Source organism: Ciconia boyciana, chromosome 6 (genome assembly GCF_034638445.1).
Source record: "Ciconia boyciana chromosome 6, ASM3463844v1, whole genome shotgun sequence".
Taxonomy (NCBI): Eukaryota; Metazoa; Chordata; class Aves; order Ciconiiformes; family Ciconiidae; genus Ciconia; species Ciconia boyciana.
Genome location: NC_132939.1, coordinates 62,589,287 through 62,608,545, shown reverse-complemented (window position 1 = coordinate 62,608,545; position 19,259 = coordinate 62,589,287). Strand labels below are relative to the sequence as shown.

The 19,259-nt window shown below is 38.6% G+C and overlaps 1 protein-coding gene across 1 annotated transcript in view; it reads left to right on the top strand.

Moving 5' to 3' along the window:
• JAG2 (jagged canonical Notch ligand 2) overlaps positions 1–19,259 on the top strand; it is a 71,937-nt gene that overhangs the window by 28,420 nt on the left and 24,258 nt on the right. Inside the window, exons 4-6 of the mRNA XM_072864450.1 lie at positions 6,504–6,758; positions 7,783–7,843; positions 19,023–19,153. Of these exons, the coding sequence (XP_072720551.1) occupies positions 6,504–6,758; positions 7,783–7,843; positions 19,023–19,153 (447 nt within the window). The remainder of the gene's footprint in view (positions 1–6,503; positions 6,759–7,782; positions 7,844–19,022; positions 19,154–19,259) is intronic.

Sequence of the window (19,259 nt, the reverse complement as noted above, 5' to 3'; positions counted from 1 at the left end):
ACACCAAGTTGTGCGGGGGTGTTGATCTGCTTGAGGGTAGGAAGGCTGTACAGAGGGACCTGGACAGGCTGGATCGATGGGCCGAGGCCAGCTGTATGAGGTTCAACAAGGCGAAGTGCCGGGTCCTGCACTTGGGTCACAACAACCCAATGCAATGCTGCAGGCTTGGGGAAGAGTGTCTGGAAAGCTGCCCAGTGGAAAAGGACCTGGGGGTGTTGGTCGATAGCCAACTGAATATGAGCCAGCAGTGTGCCCAGGTGGCCAAGAAGGCCAACAGCATCCTGGCTTATATCAGAAATAGTGTGGTCAGCAGGACTAGGGAAGTGATCGTCCCCCTGTACTCAGCACTGGTGAGGCCGCACCTCGAATACTGTGTTCAGTTTTGGGCCCCTCACTACAAGAGGGACATTGAGGTGCTGGAGCGTGTCCAGAGAAGGGCAGCGAAGCTGGTGAAGGATCAAGGATCAAGGCACAAGTCTGATGAGGAGTGGCTGAGGGAACTGGGGTTGTTTAGCCTGGAGAAAAGGAGGCTGAGGGGAGACCTTATTGCTCTCTACAACTACCTGAAAGGAGGTTGTAGCAAGGTGGGGGTCGGTCTCTTCTCCCAGGGAACAAGTGATAGGACGAGAGGAAATGGCTTCAAGTTGCGCCAGGGGAGGTTTAGACTGGATATCAGGAAAAATTTCTTCACTGAAAGGGTTATCAAGCATTGGAACAGGCTGCCCAGGGAAGTGGTTGAGTCACCATCCCTGGGGGTGTTTAAAAGACGTTTGGATGTGGTGCTTAGGGACATGGTGTACTGGTGGACTTGGCAGTGCTAGGTTAATGGTTGGACTCGATGATCTTAAAGGTCTTTTCCAACCTAAATGATTCTGTGATTTTACGATTTTAAGTAATTCATGTGGCTGCAGCCCTTCAGTTGGTCCACAGCCTTCTTGAATGGCACTTTCCAAAGCTGGACATGGTATTCAAACTAAGATCTTGTGTGTGAGCAGAGTAAGCCTGAATCTTGAATAAGTTTAGATACCCTACAGAGCAACAGATTGGAGGTGTCCTCTTGAATGCTTTGTTCAAAAAGTACTACATGAAGTTAGTTCCTTTAAATAGTTTCCAGTTTGGGAATAATTTACCTAGGGGCAGCTAGTACAGCAAATATTGGAATATTCATGCCCTAGTTCCAGATGGCAGATCAACTTGTGAGATGGTGTAGAGGGGGGTGAATGTGAAAAGCCTATCCTACAAAACAGATCTGTATGCATTCAAGTGTTGAATTTTATTTTTGAATAAGCTACTTCATAAATAATGCTCTTCTAACATGGTATGTTTATGTCTTAGAGTCTGCAGAAGCCTCTTGCAGATCTGTAGCTTTAAAATCCAGGTTTTTTTAAAATGTGCTTGATAGGAGGACAATCAGTTTAGGCTTGTGTTAAGTCTTTCTTAAGCCTTTTAGTTTTTTTTAACATGCTCTAACAAATCTTTTTACTTGCATTGATGTCTTCCCCCCCTCCTCCCGAACTTCAGGATATGTAGTGTCTTTCGGAGGCCCAGTGGGCCATCTCCTTAATTTAACTGTTTCCATGAACTACAGGAGTCTATATAAGTGTCAGGTTACAGTTTAGCTCTCATGAGAAACTGCTAATGGAAGGTGAACTTCCCTTTAATATAGGCTGCCAGAGAGGTGCTGTTAAACTGTATTGCATTTGAAACTTACTTGTCATATGAATTTAGGAAGGCTTTCTTGGCCTATAATTTGGCAGAAGACTAGCTAAATGCTTGTCTTAGTTAAATGTTTCTGTCGTCTGTTTACTGATTCCATGATAGAGACCTGTTGCTTTGCCACACTGCAATTTAGACTTGCATATTAGATTTTTAGGAAGAATTCCTTCATGCTGAAGATGTTATCTTTTTTTGACCCTTTTTTTTTGAGTGGTCTTGGCAGGGAGTCCTCCAGTAGGTTTTGCCTTGTGAATCTGTCAAGATGCAAAGACACTTCCTTTGTATTGTTGCGAGGACTGCTGAACTGCCAAACAAGGACAGATCAGTAAAAAAAAAATCATATGTAAGAGAGTAGGAAAGGGAATATGGCAACTCCTCCGGAGAAAAGACAAACAATATTTGCATCCTGGAGGGGTAAAGAGAGTATCTGTGGAAAGGTGAACTCCCTATCATATCCTGAACATTGAGCTGGTCTCTGGATCAGGTTACATGTGTCTTCTGTTGCTACTGTAAGAAACATTAATCAAAGTAATTGCCAGAGTCTGTTTATAAGCTGATTATTTAGTTCCAAAGTCAGGTTTTGCTTTCCTTTAATGGGGATGAGTAAGGCTGAAAGTTAAATGCAGGTCCTATGTTTCTGCTTGGACTTTAAAGTGGGTGTTTATAAAACAAATAAAAAAAACCCCAACAACCCAAACAAAAAACCAAAACCTGGAAAGAGCGGTTTCTAGTGAACAACTTGAAGGTTTTAGAACAGTTGTCACTCTTCCCTCCCTCTATTGTCCTAGCATCCTGTATTCTTCCTTGCACCCATCGAAAGCAAGGCAAGGGTCCTCAGAGCAGATCTGTGAAGTACCATCTCAAGCACAAGTCTGCCTGGGCAAATGTTTCCCTAGTACTTACATCAAACTCCAAACTCTGAGGGGCTTTCAAACCCTGATTCCAGAACTACTCCTGCACTTTTTTCTTCCTCTGTGCAGCAGGGTTGGCTCAGAGGGAAGCATGTGGCAGTATAGTGTTAGCATTTGTTTGCTTTGTGAGGGTGAAAGAGAGGGAAAGGAAACTGCCTTAGATACAGAGTCACTGTAAAGGGCCTGTTCTCTGTCTTCTGTCACAGCAGTTCATGCTACTTTCCAGGTAAGTCATTTGACTTGGCAAACTTCTAGTTGTGTAGCAGAGGTCTTGGCAACGCCTAACGCAGCACTGCCATTATGAAGCAAGCTGGCATCTTCCTGTGTGAAGTAACTTTCCATTTGACTACATGTCTACTGCGGGGATGCAGTGGTTGCCTTCCTCTTTCATGTTAGTCTGTAGGAGACTAATCTGTCCTTATGGCTTTTTGAAATGGTTGCTTGAAAAAGGCTGAAGACTATGTACTTCCTGAGAAGGGCACCTCCTGTTCTTTGGGCATGAAGTTCTTATGCTACCCTGTGTGTGTTTCCTTGCAGACAGCTACCAGCATCACCTTTTATGTTGCCCTGTGAGTGGCTTGTTGGGAATGTCTGACCTCTGCTAAAAGTTAGTGTGTTGATGACCAGTGTTCTTATTTAAGTGTAGTCATGGCTCCTGATTGCACAGTTACAGTTAAATACTCATCAGATAAGGATTCCTCTTCCAAAAATCAGATGCTTAATTAAAGAACCACCTTTTACTCTTCATCTCCTTTTATGCAAACATCTGTGCCACTATCTGCTTTTCTAGAGAGACTTGTAGAAAACTTCTTGGTAATCAGGAAGCCCTATTGCTTCTGAGGTGTGTGTGGGGGGAGGTTAGAGTACTGTATGCTGCTTTTTTGACCAGTAACTGGACAAATTCAGTTATGCAGCTCACTGCCTTTACTGAGGGCTAAAAGTAATGTGTGTGAGTTCCTAATGTGAATTTTAATGGTAAACCAGATGCAGGGAGCAAACTTGTCTCATCAAAACAGTTAAATGTGAGAGACTGAACATCTTCAGAAATACTTTGGCATTGTGGGGGAGGAAGGAGGAACCTTGACAAACATGTTCCTCCCTGTGATTACAGATCTCCTTGGAAGATGCATCTTCTATTTGGAATCAGTTTTAAATTTGAAGTAAAGCAGAATTCTCATACTTTGGTACTTAAGAATTTAGTATTAGAAATGAAATGACTTGGAGCTGATTTCCTGATGCCTTTTGTGGTTCAGGGTAAATTATTTGGCTTGCTTATTTAGGCTGTTAAGCCCTACTTTTACTGTTATAAGCTAGAGGAAAAGTTTTTAAGGCTCAGAATATATTCTTTTTCAGAGGAGTTTATGAAGATAAAGTTTTTTGTTTTTTTTTTTTTTTAAAAAAAAAAGCACTATTGGGTTATTTCCCCTGTTCTCAACCCCAGGTATTAAGAGAACTGTTCTGCATAGGTGTATTTGCAACAGCTATTATGCTTGTTCCAGTTGTTTAACCATGTCTGAATCTGCATTAGTCTGAAGATGCTTGATAAGATTTTAATTATATAAGCCACTCCTTTAATCTCAGGACCTGTTCTTCAGTCCATCTGATGCACTTTGAGGAAACACTTTTATAGCAGTGGCTGTTGCAGACATTTTTAATGAGCCTGTGTTGCTTATAGCTGGAAGATAGCTCTATAATGCATACTTGCTATTTGTTCAAATTCCTTGACTGTCCAATGATTCAGCATTTTTTTTATAATTTTTCATCAAGGTTTTCAGATCAATAGTCATTAGAGAGGAATAAGGTTATGAAAGGATGTTGAATCTAATAATGGAACTTTTGATGATATGATAGATATCCTGTTCAGGCAAAAATAAAATGCAGGCAGCCTTTTCTAGCTTGCAGGTTTCTTGTCCACTCTTATACTGACCACGTGCTGCTGGATGACAGAGGAGTTCACGTATAGGAATTTGAGAGTTAAAGAACAGGGATAGACTTCAGTGTGTCTTGCCTAGCCGTAAAATGTTTTATGCAGACTAGTCCAGGCAAGCATGAATTGTAGCCTGTACATGGCAATACCACTTTTAGTATTGAAGCAGAGATATACTTCGAGTTCTTAATAATTGGAGAACTTTCAATGCTTAATTAAAACAGCTTTTTTTTTTTAGTTCAATATTCCTTAATGTTAAGAGGAAATATTTTTATGGTAGAAGCAAGCTTGAAAAAAAACGTTAAGATAACAAAATGCATTGCAGAGCCTGTTACTTCTGTAGCTTTCCTTTTCCTTTAATGTTGGAGTGACTGAAAATTGTCACTTGAGTCCTTTTACATGCTGAGGGGGAAGTGCAGCTTTGGTAACAGATGCACAGGATATCTCTATGGTGTCAATAACTTCCTAGGTGAGAACAGTCACTGCTTTGGTTTTATTTTCTAAACCAATTAGGTTAATGAGTTATAGAAAGTAAGTAGGTGAAACACATTTGCTGAAAATAATAGTTTAGTATTGCTTGCTACCAGCTTGGTGTGTTTTATGTTATTAATAATCTGAAGTTTTGACTTTATCGCACTACCATTACAGCCTCTTGCTGAGTGCAAGTTTTTGGTTCTTCATTTATTTTAATATGCATTTTAAAGAATCTTTATTATTTGAAGAAAATGGATGCTGATGCTCTGAGCTGGCAATATTATAGCTGTTTCATAAATGGGTATGAAATTCATGTATACAAGTGGAGCTTCTGTACCTTTTTCTTGTCCTTAAATAGTGCTTGGAGTTCCAGCTGCAGCTTGCAGAGTTACCTAGAAAAACTCTTGGGTGTTACCAGATTTGAATAGTGAAAACATTTGAAAACTCTTCATCACTGAGGTTACTCACTGTCTACCCTTACCTTTACTGTGCTTTGCTTAGTCTTAACATTTACTGAAGAAATTGTATAGTTTAATTGTACTGACTATAATTGTCTCCCCTCATAGTACTGAAGCTTCCATACCAAGAATAAAATGAATATTCATAAAAATGAAAATACTTTGAGTTGGCAGTTCTGTAATCTTATATCCTAGAATCCTCTTGTCCCATGTGACAACTAATACTTTGTGCACACTTGGTCTTAGCTAATGGAGTCTGGCAGTAGCAGTGCTGCTGCTTTCTGTGAGGGCAAGGCAGGATGCTTATAGAGTGTATTGCAACGGTGATCATAATTATCGGTAGTTCCACTGGGGATAAGGATAAGCAGGATACAGAGTTGAGAATGGCTCCTTGGCAATCCTGCGTTCACTTGTATATTTCTTCTCAATGTCAAATACTAGCTGCACAAAGTGTTCTATGAAATGCTTGCTAAAGATGTTTTGCCTTTACTGTAGAGAGAATGATAAAATGGAAAAAAGCTGGTTTATGTACATAATGCAAGCCTACCAGAGCATTTATTATTGCTTAGTAATTTTGCAGCAAATTGAGTATGAGTCTTGCTTTATTTTTAACATTAAACTTGCACCAGATAACTTTTAATATTTCAGCTACTAGGTTATGCAGATTTTGCAATTTTATAAGCATAAAAAGGAGACGAAAAGAGCCTCAGATCAAGATAAAGCTGCTGGTTGTCAGTGTGTGGGTGTGGTATGTTTGGCTGCCTTGAAAAATAAGCTATTTCCTATGGATTATGTTCCAGGATTTTTTAATATTTCCTTTGGGACACTTTTTAAAATTGGTCTTCCTGTAATGAACTTTGCAAGGCAAAGGAAAATTCAGTTATACAGTAGATCTTTATCATCTTAACATTTTCTTTACTAGGTTTTCTCTTAACCAGTTGAATACTTTTGATTTGAATTTATATGCTCTTGTGTGCTATCAAACTTATCACCTGTTGAATTTACCTTTTTAAAAAGGTGAAGACTCATTAATAGAACGAGTGGCACATGCTGGCATGATCAACCCAGAAGATCGATGGAAGACCCTACAATTTAATGGTCCTGTTGCCCATTTTGAAGTACAAATAAGAGTGAAGTGTGATGAAAATTACTACAGTGCTCTGTGCAATAAATTTTGTGGCCCTCGAGATGATTTTGTTGGTCACTACACATGTGATCAAAATGGAAACAAAGCCTGCATGGAAGGTTGGATGGGAGAAGAATGTAAACAAGGTAGTATTGTTTGCTTCATTTTAGATTACCTCTAATGTGTATATATAATAGGTATAAACTGCAGTGGGTATTTCTGTAGTGTTGGTGCTGTAGCATAGCAATTTTAATGGACAGACTTTGTCCTTTCAATACAAATCTTAAAAAAAAAAAAAAAAATCCTCTGAAAAGTGGAGCCCAAGACAGGATACAGTGTTGCTTGTGGTGTGTGCTACCAGGGCTACACAACAAATTTAGGATTTGAAATAGTGAAACATCTTTTTACTAATTGGTTTTATTCAGTGATGGTGTTACTTCAAAGCAAAATGATGTATTGCATCTGTTAATGTAAGATTTTATTGAACAGTGATGATATCAGTAATACTGTAGACTTTAATCCCGTAAAAATGTCCTTGTAACACTTATTTTTGCAAATGAGAGTTTTAAGTGTAATGTATGCAAAGCTGAAAGCTTTTTGATAGCTCTTAATGTGAACAGAAATTCAAGTGTAGTCATCCTTTTTAATGTACTACCACTCAATGAAATCTCTTTGCGTTTTGCCTTTAGTCTCAGCGAGTAATTAGTGCTAAAATTACTTGACATACTCCTCTTGTTTTTGTTTCCTGTTCCTTTTCAGTAAAAAGCCTGTTAATAAGAGGGGAGATCATTTTCAGAGCTTACTCAAGGTCATGGTGTATCTCTTGAAGCTTGGGATTTCCAGCATAACACCAGTCTAATACCAGATTAAAAAATAACTGTATTTGATAAATGTTTCAGTGCTGACACTCTTGCTGCAAACCTATTTGGTAGCAACTTTTTTAAGGAGTTACCTTAAGTTATTTTTCATAAACAGTTCTAGTGGGGTTGTGTTTTGTGAAACAGCTAGCTGGAAGCAACAACTATTGGAACGTGGCAAAAGACAGTCTGTTTTGCACAAGCATCAAATAGGCTAAATGACAGAAGCCCTAGCTGAACAGTTCCAGATTGCTGCTGTAGTAATGGATACCTAGCTGCCCAGACTGATGCCTAAACCTTTTTCTATTTACAGCTGTATGTAAACAAGGATGTAATTTGCTCCATGGGGGTTGCAGTACGCCTGGGGAATGCAAGTAAGTCTGCATGATTGAGTATCTTTTTTTATGAGTACTGATCTTTCTAGTGTTTTCTGTGTATGTTGCTACTTTTTAAAAGTCTACTTTAAAATGGAAAAAAACCTATACAAAAACATGGGTGGAAATAGACCTGAAGTAGACTTCACATGTATAAGAACTGCATATACTTCATACTGTTTTGCAATCCTATTCTATTTTTTGTGCATATAAGACTGAACAGATCTGTTTCATGTAATCCAAAACTACGCCTTTATCGAATGAGAATGTCTGTCTCTTTTTTTTTTTTTTTTTTCAAAATCCTTAGGAGCTTTGATCTCTATGTACTATCTGTTCCCCTCAAATAAAAAGGGGAACTTTCTTGTTGGACTGTTACGACTAGGAAATGCTCACACTGCTAGAACACTCAATATATATATATTTGATCACCAAAATACAGTAAACTTAGCCTTTCCAAAACAAACTTTTTCTTTTTTTTTTTTTGTAGTAATGGAGGTAACAGTAGCAACCCCAACCTAAACTTTCTATGCCAAGTGAATGTTTTTGGTCTCTAAATCCAAGAGAACAGAGTCTGAAATGTTCCCTTAACTTTGTGATGAAGCCTGAGTAGCCTCTGTGGTAGCAAGAGGAGTTGATTGTTTCCTTGTAAAAGTTCAGGCATCCGATGCAGTAGGTCAAGGGGAAACGGGTGTTATTTTTACACTGGTTGTTGAAGAAATGGGACAGGTCTACTCGTAGGTTTGGGATCCTGTGTAAGTTCTTGAGTTTATTTGTGGTCAGAGTTGTATGCATCATTGTAAGAGTGGATTTGTGTAGTGGTTCCTTTCTAAGCTGTATTGAATCTGCTTGCTTGGAATGATGTCAAACTGAACTGGCTGCCAGAACCCCCGAGAGCTGACAAATACCATTTGTGGCAAGCTGTGATACTTTAAGGCAGTTCTGCTTCATCCTCCTAGTAACTACTATAACCATCACAGAAGTGGCAGAAATAGGATGCAGGTTGCTTAGCTTCGCTGGGGTTAGAGCTAAGCTGGGGTTGAAGTGCCAGTTCGTGAGCTGTGGCAGCTGACATGCAAACAAGTCCCATCCTGCTGGAGAGCCTGAAGTTTCTGACAGTGGGGTATGGCAGATAACAAAGTCAGTCCTAAATCATTGTACCACACAGTAGTTTCTTACCATGCTGAAACTTCCATCAGGTGCTGCTGACTTGTAGAAGATTTGGTGTGTTGTAGCTCTCAAATCTGACTGAAAACTGTAAATTCCAGTACATGAAGTGCAGTGTTTCAGTGCATGTGCAGTTTCACTTCTGAAGAGCTATAAAACTTCCCTTAAAACATTTTTTTCAAGGCAGATGTTTAAACCATGGCTTCCTTTTAGTAAGAAAGAATATTTCTATTTAATGTTATTTGGGATCTTTTCATATCATTAAATATTTTACTTGTGATTTCAAGTATCGTGTGCCCATGTTGGTCATTTTTTAGGTTACAAGTAGAGATTTTGGTTGAGAGCTGGGCCAGTATCACTTCTGCCTGAGTAAGAAGTACTCCTTCCCTTGAGTGTTTCAAGAACACATTTTTCCCCTTGAGAACCTACTCTAATGAATTTTGATTCATGTAAGGGTTTCTGGAGTCCTGTAGGTATCAAAGGAGTGTCCTAGGAGCCTGTAAATGTTTACTTTTTGAATGCAAGGAGCCTTTGAATAAAGGTGAAAAAGCAACAGGCTTAAGCAAATGCAAAACAGTACCCTTCTTGGGGGGGGGGGGTGAGAGGGGGTGGTGCAGTTTCCTTTTTAGCTTTCATTTCTCTGTGATACCAGCTGTATCTGGGAAGACAGAAATTGGAGAGGAGGAGGAAGGTTTAAAGAAGGGAATACAAAACCTTTGAAGATGGGGGACTGGGTGGCTATGGTACCTTTTTTTAAAGGTATCTGTCAATAGGTATTCTCATACAAGCAAAGCCTTTCCTTACAGCATGTCACTGATGTGAAGAAGCAGCTAATGTTGTAAGTCTAGGTGCCCCCTCCTAACCTGCCCAGCTAAATACAGCTCACAAAAATAACATTGAGTCTATTGAAGGACTCTGACCAGAAATCTATTTTGTTGGATGGATTCTCTCATCTGAAAGAAAGTACTGGCAGAAGGAATAAGGGACTTAATATTTCAGATGGATTGTATGCCGTTTGCCTTGTTTCTTAACGCCTGTCTGCTGAAGTGATAGATCTGTCATCAGCAGGTTGAAGGAAAACAATGGCCTTTCTATGTATGGCCACTCTATTTCCAGTATTGCAGAAGGTTCTCGACTACCTCTTTAAATGTGATTTGGTAGCTTGAGCTTGTTCACACAGATATCTTTAGCTTGTATTCTGTAATAGTTATTAGGGGCTACATTAGAAATGTTACTTTTAACCTGAATGGATAATACTTTCTGTAGAAAAATGATGCTGAACTTAAAAATAAGCAAGGCTTACAGACGTGACCTTTATCTTCAGCAGTACAAAGGAAGCTGTTATTTAAAAGAAACTGCTATGTTTGGTGCTATTGAATTATAATCTAGATTCCTTCATCCTGGTTTTTGGACAGTTGCCGCTACCATTTAACAGGTGAAAACAATGTCCTTTTTTAATTTAGAAAGAAAATGAAAATGTGAGAAAAACATGGGTGTGAGATGTATAGAAATCTACTGGTGCCAATAGCTACTTGGTTGCCAAAATCTGCAGTGGCATTTATAAATAGAAAAGTTGGAAAACTATTTCCATCTTCAACTTGTATGAACATGCAGGTAACTTAAGCAATGGCTCTGAGGCTTCAGCCTAACTCTCATAGCAAGGATCTACCCTCCATACTTTGATGTTCCAAAGTAATTTAGAGCTGTTCTTGGATTAAATGTTATACTAAAACCAGATCTTAAAAGTAGCTAAATGACTGCGGACCATTAAAGGATAGGCCATTAGTGGTAACTGTACACCATCTGTGTACCCCTTGTTTTGAGGCAGTTAGTGTTCTGAAATGTGCCACTTTCTTTTGTTGAGCTTTCACCAAAGAAATGGAAAGTAAGTAGGGGATGACCTGACGTCTCAAAATGACCTGATGTGGGAAATGATTTTGTGGTATGGCTGGATCTAGGTGATAGGTTTTTGTCATTGTGGAGGCAGTTCAGAAAAGGTAATAATTTACTGAATAACGAGCAAAATTGCATCCTTGAGGAAAGCAAATGCAACTTTGCAATTTCCCATCTTTGCAAGATCCAGCTATCTTCTTAAAATAAAAAATTAAAAAACCAGCAACAACCCCCCCCCAAAAAAAAAAAAACAAAACAAAACAAACAAACAAAAAAAACCAACAAACCAAACCCCAAAAAACCAAGACAACCTTTATCCATATCTGGGCTCAAAGTATTTAGCCACTGTAATTTTTTTTTTCTTCTTTTAAGGCTGCAGTGGCAGACCAAATGGTCTTATTGATTGACTTCACCAGCCCAAATAGTAGGAAGGATTGTCAAAAAAGCAACACTGCCAAGCCGTGATGATTGGTGCTTTTTGTATGTTTTTACATCATTTGGAGTACTTTGTTAAATTTCATTAAACTGTCTAGAGAAGAATGAAGTTTGATCTAATGGCTTATAACTGACTTAGGCTCAATCACCTTATGAAGTTGTCAAAGTGAATATAGAGAAAGCAGAAGCGACAGTCTCCTTCCTTGATTAAAACTGCTGACTTGACTATGGTACCACTCATAAACTGTCAGTAGACTTAACAGCTTAATCTTTCACTTCTTTGTGATCGAGTGGTATGGGTTTGGCAGAAGTCCAGATATGCCTTGTATTTGGGCTACATTGTCATATTCCTGCTAGGAATATGGTATTTTCAGAAGTCTTTCTACTTTTCCTGTTGCCTTTGAATGTTTGAATTTCTCTTCCAAAGTGAAACAAAAGGAGTCAAATCCCTAACACTGCTCAGTTTGTGTTCAGCTTCTGGAGCTATGGTAGCACCTAGGTTATGTCCTGGGAAATGCAAGTCTTACTTCACGCAACTGTGATACGAATATTTCTTTAGAATGTGTAGACTAACTGAAATGAATTAGAAATGGTATCACTAATAGCACTTTAATGTGAATTCATGCAAGGTGAACAAAGCAAGCATACAGTTTTTAAAACTTTAATTATTTAATCTGTGTACTTTGAACTGTCTTACTCTAGAATTACTCTTGAGCTACATGTAACAATTTTGGTTTTACAATATTGGTGACTTTGTTTTTATTTAATCACAACTTATGTCTGTCCTGTTGAAACAGACTTCTCAAACTTCATGTCCAGTGCCAGGCCTTTTGTAGTCCTTGTATTCCACTTCAGCCATACTTGTGAGACTGATTTCTTGTGTTCAGCAGTGCCTGCGGGTGCTGTATGCCTCTCCCAAGTGGTTTTGTTCCCTTAATCTGTCATTATAAGGGCCACAACCTGCTCAGCTATTATTCAATACTTTCTTTACAGAGATGCAGGAACAAAAGCCTGAGTTGCAAAATGAGCTACAACTACCTGGAGTGTTGGAGGTGTAATAGTGTTCTAGAGATCCTTTGTTAAATGTTAAAGGCTTGCATAGTCTTCCTGTCCTTTTCAGTAGGAGGCCTACCAATATCACTAATCTCTCGCTTGTGTTTTCATGACAGTTCGGCGGATAACATGGTTAACATCAACATTTGAGAACTCTGCCTAAACTTTAAAAAAAAAAAAAGCATCTGGATTCTTGTAAGCTCATTCCTGGGTACAAGGAGATCTGGTGAGGCATCTCAAAGCAGGTTATTGAAAGGCTGTAGAGAACTAACAAAAGATCTTAGAGGACTGAAAAAAGAAGGAAATACAATGCCTGCTTCTAAAAATGGGGAGACAGTAAGAAATGGGGAACTTCCATACTAGCTAGTTCAGATAGAAATCTCAAAAGAACACTCAAACAGGTATACCATTTCTAAACATCTAGAAGATGCTCACAGATGAGTTACTGGCTAACCAGGACTTGTCAAGAGCAGATCTAAATGATATGGCTTCCTTCCATAATTCTTCCAGAATGGAATTATGAGAAATCTCATAAGCTCTCAAATTAGGAGAAATCTCATAAGCTGCTCTGAACAGTAAACTAGAAAGTCTTGTTTGAGCAGTGTGCTAGCTGCTGTGGCATCTGACCATTTCAATTCCTGCAACTTGGACTAGCTATGGTCCCTAAAGAGGTTTAGGGCTATTGTTTGTCCCTGCAGGAATATACTTAGTACCAGTACCTGGACATCATCTCCTGTCTCCTCTTTGCAAGGTCTTGTATTCACAGCTTTGAGTGTCAAAGAACTTGCAAAATTATTACAATTGCTGTGTCTCATCATATAAGTTCTCTTGCCTGTTATCATAACCAGTATGCTTTTATTATGTTTTTTTTTATGTCCTAGTGGTAAGCCTCCTGGGATTGTTGGCAAGTATTTCACAAGCAGGCATATTAAGTTAGACAAAAAAGAATCCCATGTCTTGTTTCTTTCTTGGTCAAGGAACTAAGGCACACTCTGCCCTCGCTTCCTTGGATGGTTAGGGGGTAGAAAGACAGAATATATCCTAGAGGTGGATGCTGCTTCCAGGAGAATGTGAGCGGGTGTACAGGAAGTAAAAACATGTAGTACTTTAACCTGTGTCTACAATAGTAGGTGGTGCAGACAAATTAGAACAGTAGATCAAAGCAGTGTTGAGAACCCAATACCCATACTAAAAACACTTCATTTTTTTAACTTTAGCCTAGCTCTAGTCTGTTCTTGTGGAATGAATACCTGTTTGGAACTGGAACATATTAGGTGTGCTCCTGGCATACATAGTCTTACATTACCTTAGTTTAACCTAAAAGGAATTAACTTCCTTTGTTCCAAAACAGCTCTGTGATGTGAACCAATGCACCATCAACAGGAATGATCAGGCAGTTCACTTAAGCATGCTCCTGGTGTCAACTTATGCAAATACAGACACACTCTTAGAGCCACTTACTGCAAGTTAACTGAGCAACCTTTCCCTATATGATCTGGGTAAACAGTTTTGAACCATCCCCTCATCAGCTTCACAAAACTCTAAATAAAGTACTGGAGTGAGAATGTTAGCTTTCAATTACTTCCTTTATTAGAGGAGGAAAAAAGTTTGTAGGGAAAGGTTTGTATCTTTTGGTCAAATAAAACTGCTGGGGGTGAGAGGAAAAGATGACAAGCTTTCAGGTAATTAAATCATTTGAGCTCATTAATAAGCATCTTTTCCTTCCCTATTCACAAAACCATCATGCCTATTTCAAAGGTAGGAAAGTGGAGAAAGCGCTTCTGTGACAAGTCTTGGTGAGTGAGTATCGTAGTAGCTATAACATTGAATCCGGATGCTCAGAATCGTAGGATCTCCTAACAGCTATTCCATATTGCTGCCTGCTATGCAACAATTAATCTCTTAAAAGATTAAACAGACTTTCTTATAGTTATTTTAAGTAAGTAACTAATATAAAGCTATTGTTCTGGCCTATGCAACACCATCCTGTTCACGTCATTAGAAAATTTAGTGGTTTTCCATTTAAGAGGTTTGTTTCTCCCCCACCCCGAATGATGCATTTGGCTTCTGCTCTTAATGTCACTGTTTTGCTTCGTTTTCCTGTGTTGAGTGTTTTGGCCACAGCTTTCAATTGAAATAAGAGTGGGAGAAGCTCCCTCCAAAAAGCCTGCTTAAAAAATGATGTGTAAATATGGCACAATGATCTTCACTTCAGCTTTTGTAGGATGTACAAGGTACCAGTAAGGTGTAACCTGTGGTAATTAAAGGCTTATACCACATTGCCTGTATCTTCCCTAGAATTTTTTCAATTTCTTCTTAGGCCCCATATTTTGACCTAGACTTGAAGTAGTTTGGTTTTGATTTCCTTCACATTGATAGTTTAGGTGTACTTGTGCATTAAGTGCTGACAAAGCTCTGTAGCTAGGTGTAGAACAGAATTTATTTAGGTATCCTCTCATTCTCATGTATTACGAGCCTTTTCATAAGGTTAACCAGTGTAGATTAGTGATTGAATGAGACCTGCGATATGAAGTTTCTCAGGTGAACTTTTCTGCACAGAAAGTTCAGGACTCTCAAATAACCAGAAGTGGTTGAACTAGGAGAATAAACCATGTGTGAAGATAGTACAAAACAGCTGAGTTAATACTGACTATGGGGAGCACCCTAACTTTTTGGTCTGTAACAGGCATCTTCCTTTTGGATAAGGAGGAATTAATTATGCAAGGTGCTGAGGGACCATGGTTTACAGACCGTCAAGATCTAGGTACATCTCTATGCCTTTCTGCATCACTTCCATAACTGCCATTGTAGGAGTTATCATAAAATCATGGAGTATGGAAAGTCCCACCTCCTGCCCAAAGGAGGTCTAGTTAGACCAGATTGCTCAGGGCCTTATCCTCACAAATAATCTAACTGTTTACATACAGCAACATGGGATCTTTTGAACACCTTGTGGCATCTGATTTGGAAATGCTAAATTTAAACCTAGCTTTCACTAAATAATTATAACACAAACATCCTTAGAGGAAAGCAAAGACCAGCATCAGCTTTTTCCTTAATTCTAACTGTTTCAGAAGAACATAGGGAAGGCATAGTTCTGTAGAAAAATCTCTATTTTATTGAACTTGAACAGTTTACCTTTTTTAATAGCCCCAGGAAAAGCAAAAAAACCCAGATCTTCTTTTTCTTTCTCCTTTCCCCACTTCTCCCCCACTCCTGCATCTGAGTACATAAGCATCTTTGAACTGTGATGGGTGCTTCTGTAGGATTCCTTTATACTAAATTTACTACTTTAAACACATTGAGATTTACTGTAGAAGGTCTTTCTTCCTTGTCCTGGAATTTAGCTGTTTGAAGCCCTGCTTGCTTATTGTAACCAAGTATATGCTATGAGTTGAATTATTGTGGCTTTGTCTACTTGTCAATGACAACAGTATTTTTCCTGCACAGTTGCAGTTTCTCTAATCTCAGGACTGAAATGTTATCTAGAAGCCTAGCTAATGTTAAGTCCTGTCACCTCCCCTTCCTCCAGCCTTGTATTTAAATTCTCATTTTCTATTGCTACCAGACTCTTGTCTAAGAAAAATGGAAGCTGTGAAGCACCTCTGTAGAATTATCAGGATCTTTTCTGCAAGTTCTTGGTTTCAAGATAACTAGCAAATGTTCTTCTATTCCTATTGCACTCTCTCTGTGTTAATCCTGACCTGAAGGGACGCTTTGGTCTGGGAGCAGATGCCTGTACTTCTACTTCAACCTTCCATAAGGAAGTTACTAAACTGTAACAATCTATTTATGGTAGCTTCTTTTGTACTGCTAATAACCCAGCAAGGGCTAAGATTAAGCCATCTCTGATTTTGTTTTGCGTGTGTTTGGTTGTAAAGACAAGTTAGAGCCGATGAAGTCAGCAGAGGGGAAGGACAAAGGAAGTAGAATCTTGATTCCAGTAAGTAAGAATTTTCTTTGTCCGTTGAACAATGGGAATCTTTATGAATTCTCTAAATTTGGGGGTTTTTATTTATTCAGATGTGAAAAATTTAGGATTGCAGAAGCTTTCAAAAAAATTATTCTCAACTGTGGGGGGCAGGGAAGAAGTAACTTTAGCCCACCATTAACTGCACTAGCAGTTTATTTTTGACATTTACACAAGTGGTTGTTACTTGAAAAGGAATTCTCGTTTGGCATTTCTTTTTATAGATGTTGCTTTTCTATCTGTACCTTTTGGGCTTCTCATAGTGGATCATTAAGATTATTTCATCCTTGTGTTGTGGCTTGATATTTTTCTCATAAATGACGACATGCCTATTTCTGAATTGATTTCGCTCTATTGATCACATCATGCTCTAGGAGTGAGCTGAGATCCGTGTAAACACTATCTTTTTTAGAAGGAAGTGGAATTAAAGCTGCTCTAGCACCTGCTAATGTAGGATGCAACCAGACTTCCTGTTCAAGAGGAAATCCTAATTTACTCTTCCTTGTAAACTGAAGGCTGATCAGCTTACCACATAGTAACCTTTTGACTTGTAAACACTGTGTTCCTTTGGACTGCTTTTAGCCTCTAGAAATTATTTCCCTCGGGCTTGGTGGTAACTTTAACAGTAAACCTTGACTGTGTTGAATATCATGAAAAAGCAGCAACCCTTTTCTGCTGAAATAATTTTAATGCAGTCAGGCGTACCTACAAACTCAAGTAGATGCTTAAGATGCCTTCAAGTTCTAAAAAGGTGGCTGTATTTTTCTTTGCACTCTTAATCACCAGTGCAGTATTAAACAAAGAAACTTGTTATCCATTGGGTATGGAAAACAAATTGAGTTACTGTGATCATTTGCTTTGTGATGCAGACTTTCAGCCCTTGAAAATGCTTGTTATATGTGGGTGGGGAGTTGGCTCTGGCTAGGATAGTCATGGTGAATCACTGGCAGTAGTGCCAGGTTTGGCATGGATGGAGATTTGGGTTGGGGCCAGTAAAGTGAGTTACAGTACCTTTTTTTTTTTCTTTTTTAGTTGTTTATTACCAGCCCCTGAAAAGATTTTTCTGTCCTTAAGGAGGAAGGAAGAGATCAAATTTAGCAGGAGCAGTATTTGTTTCCTCTTACTGCTAATACAGCAAAAGAAAGCTGCCTCTGAAATATGTATGTTCTCCAGGCTTCTCACAGCCTTGCTTAGATGAGTCGATTGGAGGCCTCTGGACTAGGTACATAGCTGAGGTTCTCCTTAGGGATCCCACAGCTGTGAGGTTTTGAATGAAGAGCAGATACTGGGACTGAGAACTCCAAGTAGTTCTAGAACTTTATATTAAAAAAATCATCTTGCCAAGATCTGCATCTAGATTCCTTCTGCCTATGTAAATAGTAGAAATTTAAATAAGCTGCCAGCATAACCTGTTCTGTTCCTCTGGGGATTGATATAGCTTACTGAAATGGTGGAAGTGGATTGATTCACAAGGAACCAAGACTCCTTGTTTATACTTCTTTTTTCTTGTCTTCTCTCACCACACCCCAAGACTAAAGACTTAAGAATTTATTTTCTGTTCTTTTATGGTATTCAAAGCATGTTGATAATAGAATGGTGGTGGTAAATCTAAAAAAGTACAGTTCCCTTTCTAATGCTTTTTTTTCCCCTAGGCATTAGGGCTCCACTGGCATGAATGTGCCCAACCCCCATTCAGTGTGTTTTTATGCATCTCTTTGTTGCTAGTATGGCTCTTAAACTGTTTATAAGAAATAAAATAAAATAACAGGCAGAACATTTTTTTGTTGGCCCAAAAGAGCAAGCTTACTCTTTCTTTTTGATTAAAATGTATATGAAATATACATTAAAAAAAGAAAAAGGACATAGGCTAACACCTTTTTTTGGTTAAAGTTCCTACTTTAACACTTTTCCTGTAGCATAAACAGTTGCTTTTGTTAGCAGAAATCTGTTGCAGATAACATAAAGATACTGGTCTCTGAAGAAATCTTGTGACAAAATTTCAACTCTGTTTAAAACAAATGAATTATTAATGGCTTTTGTTTCTGTTCTCTCTCCTTTCTCCAAAGAGTACCCATTTTCATAATGCCACTAGAGAACATTTGGGATATAATAAAATAAATCTGTAAAAAGGGTTCTCTTGAGAAACTAAGTCCTGAGAAAATTGACAAGAGAGCTGCATCTCTGGCTGCCCTGGTCTTTCAAGAATGTAGCACTCCAGAACAAACTAGCTAATATCTTGAAGGCTGTCTTCATAGAGAGAAAAAAAGCTATGGTGCTTGATGCAGTAAGCCAGCAGTCTCCTTTTGAAAAATAATTTCAACTTTTTTTATACCAATCACAATTTTTATCCTAGTGTGAGATGATTATGTGAAGATGAGACTACTTCTGAAAGAACAACTAACTTATGTACAGTTCTCAATGTATAGTGCTTGGTGGTGTTTGTTGCCATGGTGTGTAATATGGTTGAGCAGGATGAGTTCCAGTAAGGATGTTCCACAGGACTAGTGTGTCCCTTCTAAACAGGAGAAATAAAGTTTTATTATCTGCACATTGAACAGTTGACTTTGTTCTTGAGAATGGTAAGTGTAGTGTTCTAAATAGCTGTAATGCTGATAATTAAGCATCATGTTGCTAACTTTTTTAACATGTGAACTTACATCTTAGGTGTCATTATGGTTGGCAAGGACAGTTCTGTGATGAGTGTGTCCGCTACCCAGGCTGTGCTCATGGGAGCTGTAATGAACCTTGGCAGTGTAATTGTGAAACCAACTGGGGTGGCCTGCTCTGTAACAAAGGTACTTAACATTAATGTACAGGAAAAATAAGTAAAGTTGCATGATTAACTGATAACTCATTAACCATTTTTTTTTCCTGCTAGTGTGTAACTACCTGAGTATTTCT